Genomic DNA, 9,038 nt, shown 5'->3' with positions numbered 1-9,038 from the left:
TTCCTGCTCCACTCACTGCTCCCAACATCAACCCCAAGTCCCAAGCACCTGGCTGGCTCTGAACAGAGGCAATAGCTCTGCAGCCTGCCCACCCCAGCTGTGCAGTCCCAGCATCAGGCCCAGCAGTGTGAATCTTCTCCCGCTGTGTGACACCCGGGCAGTCCAACACTTTATTTAAAGAACTTGAGACACCTCTTAGCTTGATCCCCTGTGTCACACCACCACCCACACGCACACACAATTACCCTGCAGCAGAACAACCCATGGCTCAGCCAAACTTACCTGCTCTGTTCACTAGGCAGTTTCCAATGCTGTTCCTGTCTCTGGGCTAATTCATCCTGTTCTTTCTCTACACTTGGGGAAGCACTGCGATCCAGGTAATTTCCAGCCTGCACAGGCTGTTTCCTCCTTCCTGGAGGGGGCTGGAGGAGGAGACAGCCATTGTTCGCTGGGTTGCAGAAGGCTTGATGAGACTGTTTGTGCCTGAGTTGTGCCCTTCTGGAGATGCAGAGGGCCCAGGTCTCAATGAGGTCAGGAGCAAGGGGTTGCGGCAGGGAGGTCAGTGTGGAGTAGATGCAGATCAGCATCACAAGCACCCCAGGGTTGGGCAGGTCCAAGAGCTTCTGTCCAGGATGCAGCAAGGGTCCAGCTGTGGAGGGGCTGCAGACTGCATGGGGAAACTTTGGCTGAGTAATGCAAAGGATAAGGGGGGAAGTGGGCATCTGTCCCTGCCTGCCTTGGAGTAGACTGAGGCCTGGCACAGTCCGTGGCATACTCCTGTCGAACAGATTCGAACTGTTCTTTTCTGAGCCCTACAGCAAGGAGCTGTTTCAGCAGCGCCTGGGGCACAAGTTCTCCCTGACTGACAAGCACCTCTGTCTTGGCATTTTCCTCTCTCCAGGCAAGTGGCTCCTACCAGGTAATCCCCAGGCAGCCCCTGCCCTGCCCCTCCTGCAGCCCAGCCCAGCAGTCCTGGCCAGATGGATACATCTTACCTTGTGTAGGAGCCATCATGAGGATCCACACTAGTTACCCAGGCTTCACAGAGGCCTTGGTAGGTGACAGAGAGAAAGGTCCACCCTGGTCCTATTTCTGCCCCCATCACAACAGGCTCTTGGCCATCAGAGGGAGCAAGGCAGAGACCATCTCCAGCGGCCACTTCCCCCACCAAGCTCATCTGCTACCTCAGTTTCCAGCACCACATGGCCATTAAGGGCTACCAGATCACCAGCAATAGTAAGCGGTGGGGCTTCCCTCCCTGCTCTCCCCTTGCTAATCATCCTTCCCCGCAAGCAGCTTCTAACTACCTGCGGCTCAGCTGTGCCAGCCAACAGGTGAGAGCAAAGGCTCTGCCACTCCATCTGCACCAGGGAGAGAGGACTGGGCCTCCAGGCTCCCTTACCCAGGTCCACCATCTACAGAGCCAGCTCAGGATCACAAGCAGCTTTGCCTCACAGCTCTAACTCTCGGGGAGCTGGCAGTGCCAGGGCATTCACAAGATCAGGGAAGGTTGCAGTGTGCCCATTGTTGGCCATCCAGTGCACTAGAACAGTGGTGCCCAACCTGTTCACCCCATGGGCTGGATGGGCAATGCCACGTCCATCCATCTGTAGGACAAGCAGGCCCCATCTGGTGCACAGGCCAGTTGTGGCAGGATCTGGTGTGTGGCAACAACCAGGCCCAAGCCAAATCCATCCACACAACAATGGCTTGGCCTGAGCCCAGTCTAGCTGTGTGGGAGTTAGAAATTAGGCAGGGGAGGAGGGGTGGCAGTGTTTATTGCCACCAATGCCCAGCTGCCAAATTTCCCAACCCGTGGGGAGCCTCGTGGGAGAGATGCTGTGGTCCTGCAGGCTGGATTTGGCTTGTGTCTTGAGGGCTGAACACCCCTGCCCTAGACCCCTTCCCATAAGGAAATGTGGCCAATTCCCTTGTTTTGGGGGGGATCTATGACTGGTGATGTCTGAATGCCTGGTGGGGGGGGCCTGGCGGCCCCTGAGCTGAGTGATTCTGGTCCCAGGCCGTGTCCGGGACCATGAGCACGGTGAAGTTTTTTCTGTATGAGCAGCTCCTGAGGAAGCTCTTTGACACGGTGGAAAACAGGGAAGAAGATTCCAAGTCAGAAGACCTGTTCTGACTGTCTGCCCCCAGCATGGGCTGGTGCAGGGCCATGTGGGCATGCACTGCAGGAATGGGGAGATCATCCACACGGAAGGCGAGTCTGCAGGGAATCGGGTGCAAGCAAGCCCCTTGGTGCTTGGGGGCCCCTGCACAGTGCATGAGCTCCATGCCTGGGGTTGTGGCTACCCCTAGCGGCTGACTGTAAAGCAGGGAGGCCAGGAAAGCCTTGCTCCAGCTCAAGCAGCAGAGCCCTGTCAGTGGAGGGCAAGGGGTTCACTGCCCCCCAGCTGCTGACTGTGGTGTCGGTGGAGCATGAAGGAACTGGAAGGACAGTGCTTCATCGACCTCTCCTCTGCCCCAGGTCGGGTGTCCCCTGGCACTGAGGACACCCTGGGGACCTGCGAGGGAATCGTGTCTAAACAGGGAAAGAACCAACTCCTGTGGATCAGGGTCCCAACCAAGGTGCTGAGGAGCAAGGGCAAGGTCGACCCAGACAGGCTCCAGTGCAGGGTGTGTCAGGCCATGGACCAGGCATTCGAGTACAGCGCCCTCACCAGCAACTATATGCACTTTGCCCAGGCCCTGCTGGCCCCCGGGGACCCTGCCCAGGGAACAGTGAGTGTCACAGTGCAGATCCCAGCCCAGAGCTGCTGGGGACTTAGGGCTTTGGATGAGGGGGGAGCCTCCTGGGCAAGTAGAGCACAGCTGGGTTGGGGAGGTTCCTCCCTGTGCTGAGAACTGTCCTCATCCCCTCAAGGGAGGGGGCTGGGGAGTACTGGGGGGCTGCAGCACCTCCATGCCCCCAGAGCACCGTGTGTGCCACAGCAGAGGCCCTTCTCTTTTGAGAGGCAGCAGATGCCATGGTTTGTTCTTAACCTGCCTTGAAGCACGCTGGAGCAGGCAGCTGGGAAACCTCCAGTGACCAGCACCCTTTTCCCTTCTAGATCCTCATGGAGCTGCAATGAAGGAGGACAGAAGGCTCCATAGGCAGGGGCTGGGGTTATAAGGTGCCCCTCCTCGCCTTTCACCAGGGAGATAACTGGCCTGGCATTTTTGGGAGACTACCTTGCCACAGGGTGAAGTTTTAAGTCATACCCAGGACCAGGAGCCTCCAAACCATCCCCATAGCTCCCGCCCTTACCTCCAAGGGGTTTCTGAGCAGCCGCTCAGCCAGTGCTGTTCCTTCAGTCTCCCCCAACAGACTGCTCTTCCCTCTCTGAGGGCCTGGGTTAAAATGAAGACTGCTCTGCTCTCTCCTCCAACCCAGGGCCCTTCTGGGATCATATACTAGCCTTGATGAAGCTAGCACCCACCGGCCAGCTGCTCCACTGCCAAATTCAAACTTCAAAGTGGCAGGCACAAGGTGCTCTGCCACAACATGGTCTGTGAAGAGCAGAGGAACAGAAGAGAAGCTGGGAGATATCAAGGAAGGGAATACAAATGAGGTGCAGTCAGTGACCGCAGCACTATGCAATATCCTCTGTCATACTCGGGCTGTCAATTCAGCATGAGCTGGCACATACCCTCCTGAGCAACGCACCAAGGCAGGGACTGAGAGTCGTACTCTGGACCTGAGAAATACAAAGAGAGTGCTGGGAGTGACATGCTATAGATCCCCTCTGAGCACAAACCCCTTCAGACTTGGCCCTCAGCTTTCTGGCTCCGAGGAAGTGCAGGGAGAGTGTGGCAAACCCCAGAGTGACCAAGGGGTTATCTAAAGGACACGGACCTCTACCCAGTGTCCTGCTGTACCCCGACTCTGGGTCTTGCTCAGGGGAGACTCCTCTCTGCTTAGGAAGACTGAATGTGACCAAACCTTAAAGTTTAGTGAAAAACCCACCAGCCCTTGGCTTCCCTAGGCTTGCAAAAACAGGTGTGCCATCCCAGTATGAGCAGAGAAGTCTGCTGCTGCCAGCTATCATGAAATCACTGCTAGCACAAGACAAACTCGAAGATCAGAATAGGTTTATTGCGTACGACAGAAAAACACAGGACAAAGGTTCCACCTGGAGACAGGCAAACAGAAATCAAACCCAAACACGGCACTGCTGCCTTCTAACTTGGAGCAGCTTCCAGGTGCCTTCCCTGTTTCAGTCAGCAAGCAACCCACTAACCTCTGGACTGTAGAAAGAACCTGCAGCCTTTCAATGTCTGGGTCTCCTGCTTCATCCAAAGATTTGATGTTTTGTCCATCACTTTTGTCCCTTCCTCTGTCCCCTACAATCCTCTGCTCCATGGCACAGATCAGGCCCCACATCCCTTCTCCTTTCCACAGGGTTTTCCAGTTAGTGAATTTATGTTTTTATATTTTGTCTTTCTTCTGCTTGTTGCTCTGCTGACACCTGGGCTGTCCCTACCTTGCCACCACCATCAGCTCCTAAATGTCATAGCACCTGGGACAGGGACCTTCACAAACCACATTAAAGATGAACCTTGCATTACCGCTCAGGCCTTCGGTGGCTGAACCCCGCTCCTACTCCTAGGCATGATGACCAGAGAATGGTGCTAACTCTTCCACATGGATAGAGGAAGGGGGCCTGCTGCAGAGCCTGTTGGATGGGAGATCCAGCTGAGACCCTATTGTACAGGGCTGTATTAATCGCTCAAAGCCAATGGGAGCTTCCAGCTTCTCCCCTCATTCCCAAATCCCACTTCTTTCATTCTCTGCCGCAGCAACTCCTGCCCCTGCTCCTTGCCCCCCCCCCCCCCCCCCCCCGCCCCCCCCCGGGCTCTGCCCCAGTCCCAGCAGCCGGGACGCAGGCAGGAAGGGCCCCAAAGCTGTGAGTGAGGGGGGGCAAAAGGAGGCAGCCCCTCCTCTGACCTGCCCTGCACTCCCAGGCTGGGAATGGAGGTGAAGAGGCAGCAGTGAAGTGAAGCCACTCCTGCAGTAAAGGAGGAGGAAGAGGAGGTAGGAGCCACCTGCCATCTCCACATCAAGGAGCAGCTGCCCAGGGAGAGCCTGGCCCTGCCAAAAGGAGAGCGCAGAGGTTGGAGAAGAACCAGGGGTCTCTGCCAGGAGCAAGGGGAGGGACACAGCAGCCCTGAGGGACAACTGTCCCCTCCCACCACTGAATCAAGCAGCTACAAGTCAGTCTCAGGGCCCAGGCCTGAGTAGAGAGAAAAAGTGTCCGTGGCTTGTGCAGGCTTCTGGGAATTTGTTGCAACTCAGGACAGTCCCCACGAGAGCTTACCCTTGCTGTATGGCTGTGGTGGATCCCCACTTCTCTTCTCAAGGGCAAATGGCAGAGTGTCTGGAGGAGAAAGGAGCACAGACGTGACACTGCTGCAGTCAAGTTGGCAAGGATGCTGTGGCCCATCTCCCACCTCTCTGACCTGAGTGCCTCAGACTCAGCAGAGATGCTGGGGTGGCTCCATCTCCACCCAAACTACTGGCACCTGCAGCTGTTGTAACCTCAGAGGCTGCCCCTGCATCTCCCTGCCCCTCTGATACTGCCTAGGAGGAAGCAGGACATCAAAAGTGTAGTTCCCCCAGGGAACACCCCTCCATCTGTATGGCCTGCCCCTACCTACTGCAGAGATGCACACTGGGGCTCTCCCTGTGCCTGCTCCTCAGGTGGAGGAGAGAGAAGCAGGAGGGGATAATTCTCAGTTCCCTGTAGACCACGCCGCCCAGACCAACTGGGCTCACATTTCAAAAAGTCTTTTATTTGGAGTCTCTATTTCAGCTACGAGTGACACAGCCCAGAGCACATGCCCTGCCTGGCTCTGTCTTGGGGAAAGACTGACAATTATCTGGCTATATAGGGGCCTTAAAAACTTTCTGGGATGACAAGGTGAACAAACGTGACATGTTAATGCCTGGGCTCTCCTACCTCCTTTCAGTTTGTGGGCTTTTTGCCTTTTTTAAATAACTTGGTTTTCAGCCAATAGACCAGAGCCCATCTCCTCCCATGGGCACAGACACCCCTCTCTGCATCCCCTCCCACATCCCTTCTCCATACCTTTGAGCACCCTCACAGTCTCCATCAGGGCACAGGTTGTCTGACAGAAATCCCGGAGTCTCCTTTCCAGCTCAGGAGAAATTGGCACTGGCTGTGGGATCTCCCCCTTGTCACACCTGGGGAAACCCATCTCAGGTGAGTGAATGAACTGGCAGAACTCCGTGCCATTCCCTGCTCAGCCCAGCTCCATGGAGGTGCAGCACGCTGTGAGGTCCCCTCACACTGGCCCATTCAGATGTTTTTCCCCCCCTTGGTCACTGACGACCTGGGTAGATTTGTGACCGATGACCTAGCAAAGAATGGCCCATATTCCACACTGAGGGCCCAGATGGAGCCAGACCTCAAGGGAAGTCACATCTGTTGGAGAGGCTTTCAGTTAAAAGGGCCTGTCCGACAGTGTGGACAACCCCTCAGCTTTGGAGAAATGCTCCTCTCAGGTTTAAGTTCACTGGAGACATTTGCATCGTGTCCCACTGCACTGCTGAGCCCTGGGGAGGCACAAGTCTACCATGCTCTGCTGCCCCCTCCCAACATCAGCCCATGTGAGGAGGAATGAAGTGGAGCCACATACCTGCTCAGGGTCTTTCTGATCTCCTAGGAGGCAAAGAGAGACAATGTGAGGCAACTGTGTCACACCCTGGGGATCTCAGGGAGGCATTTGGAAACAAGCCTATAGAGAAGCTCTATGTAACCTCCAGGGCTAGTGACTGCTGAGCTGCTGCAGCTTTTCCATCTCTGGCATGTACGTGTCTGTAATTTTTCAAAGATCAAGAATACTTCTCAAGCCTGTGATGCACATACTGAAGGGTTGGGCAAAATATGGCCCATGGGCCAGATCCAGCCGGCCAAATTATTGCAGCTTCTCCCACAGCACTCCACATGGAGCCAAGGCCAGTGCTGTGCTCCTGCCTGTGCCCACCAGCCCCCGCCCCAACCAGCAAGAACAGCTTCCAGCGCGCCCCACTCCTGGTATGGCTGCAGCTGCCTGGGTCCTGATGGGCTCCCCTTGCTTCCAGTGGAGACTCCTCCCCCTGCTCCTACCCCTGCTGTGCCCATCAGGGTAGGGAGGAAGCTTCAGGCAGATGGCATCTGCCCTACCACAAAGGGCTCTGGGTCCTGCTCCTGGCCATCTTCCAGTCACTCTGCCACCCTCAGATGGCTGCTCATCATGTCGGGCAGGCAGAGTGGGTGCAAGGCAGCTGGAAACTGGAGCCAGAAACCTGCGTGCTGGGGCAGAGCTACCCAGCTGCAGCTTCCTCCCCATTGAGATGGGCACAGCAGAGGCAGGAGCTGCATTAGATGAGAGCAGCTAAGCAGCATCCAGGCAGCTGCAGCTTCGCCAGGAGAAGCCCTGCCAGTAAGCTGTGCATGGTGTCTGCAGCCAGGCTTGTGGGTGTGGGCAGGAGAATGGCATAAGCTTCCTCAGGTGGGACTTTGCTGTATGTGCCACCTGCCTCCCATCTCCCACCCCCATCCCTCCCCTAACCCCCAGACAGTAGAGCTGTGTGAAATTTCACCGGCTGTTTCTATTCGACACTGTTTCAACTCATTTCGAGCTTGAAACAGTTAAATCAAATCAAAACAAAGGACTTCAAAACAGCCTTGAAACAAAACAAGGCTAGTTGAAATGTTTTGAAACTTTTGAGTTTCAAAGCAGCCTGCAGCCGGTGGGAGACAGGGGAGAACCAGGGCTGAGCTCCCAGCGGTTCCACAGCACCATGCGGCTCAGCCGGGAACTCAGCCCTGGCTCTCCCTGCCTCCCACTGCTGGGCTGCGGGAAGCCGATCACAGCGCAGGGGAAGGGAACTGAGCCTGATTGCTCAGTTCCTCTCCCCAGCCCTAGGATTGGGCTGGGGAAAGGAACTCAGCCCAACTGGGCTGAGTTTCTTTCCTCAGCCTGATTGTAGTGCTGGGGAGGGGAACTGAGCTGGGGTCAGTTCCCTTCCCAACTCCCTGGTCCCAGGCAGCAGCACCCGGCTTCCCTCCCTCATCTGGCAGGCAGATTGGGGGCCCGCAGCCCTTGGAGGACTGGCACAGCCCCCACAGCCCTCCCAGGGTTGCGGGCCCCATCTGCCTGCCAGATGTTTCGAGCTTCCCCATTATAGCGTATGGGTGAAACAAAATAGAACAGCAATTTCGAATCAAGATGAAATTTGAAATGCTCTTCCGTCGAAACCTCGAAACTCAAGTCGAAATGGAACGGGGCCGTTTTGCACAGCCCTACCAGACAGGTCCTAGGACAGAGGTGGGCAATTATTTCAGGCAGAGGGCCGCTTACTGAGTTTTGGCAAGCTGTCGAGGGCTGCATGGGTAGCCCCGCCCCTTGACAGGTGCCCCGCCCCCTGGTTGCCATCTTGGGATTGGAAGTCCCACCCCTAACCTCCGACCTTTGCCACTGAAAATCCATCCCCTTGCCCCTGGAAATATTCCTTTTGGGAAGAGGGTTTGCCATCTTAGGGCAATAAAAACAAATTACAGACTAACAATCAAACACCCATTATAATATATTTTAATTTTTAAAAATATTTTAAATGTCCTGATTTGTGTGTGTTTGTGGTGTATATGAAGTGATTGCATATGGGGGTTTGTGGGGATGTGTGGATGCATGTGTGTGGGTATGGGAGCCATGCAGTGCAGAGTGGGCAGCAGACAGGCAGCAAAGTGGGGAAGTGGTGGTGGGGGGGATTGGAAGCAAGCAAGAGTGCGGGACCTGCACCAATGTCCTGGGGCCAGTGCTGGTGGTGCCCAGAGCGGAGCGGTAGGAGCGCGAGGCGTGGGCTGGCAAGCATCTGTGGAGCCGAGCTGGGCTGCACCAGCAGGCCCCAGCTGGCAGCGAGGGGAGGGGAGGAGAAGGGAGGAGAGGGGAGCTGCTTACCCCCGCAGGGCCCAGGGGAGCGGCCCTGCGTGGGAGGCCAAGCAGCAGCCGCTGGCACTGCCGGCCCGCGCCTGCCTCCC

General features: G+C 56.2%; 1 protein-coding gene across 1 annotated transcript in view; it reads right to left on the bottom strand.

Annotated features, from left to right (window-relative positions):
* Positions 1 to 4,626: 4,626 nt before the first annotated feature.
* Positions 4,627 to 9,038, bottom strand: part of LOC102370020 (zinc finger protein RFP-like) — a 16,689-nt gene continuing 12,277 nt past the window's right edge. Inside the window, exons 5-8 of the mRNA XM_025192050.1 lie at positions 6,655 to 6,677; positions 6,084 to 6,199; positions 5,313 to 5,372; positions 4,627 to 4,670 (exon numbers count right to left, since the gene is read on the bottom strand). Coding sequence (XP_025047835.1) covers positions 4,627 to 4,670; positions 5,313 to 5,372; positions 6,084 to 6,199; positions 6,655 to 6,677 — 243 coding nt within the window. The remainder of the gene's footprint in view (positions 4,671 to 5,312; positions 5,373 to 6,083; positions 6,200 to 6,654; positions 6,678 to 9,038) is intronic.

Source organism: Alligator sinensis, unplaced genomic scaffold (assembly GCF_000455745.1).
Source record: "Alligator sinensis unplaced genomic scaffold, ASM45574v1 scaffold900_1, whole genome shotgun sequence".
Lineage (NCBI taxonomy): Eukaryota > Metazoa > Chordata > Crocodylia > Alligatoridae > Alligator > Alligator sinensis.
The sequence above is the reverse complement of the archived record's forward strand: the minus strand, read 5'-3'. Positions and strand labels throughout refer to the sequence as shown.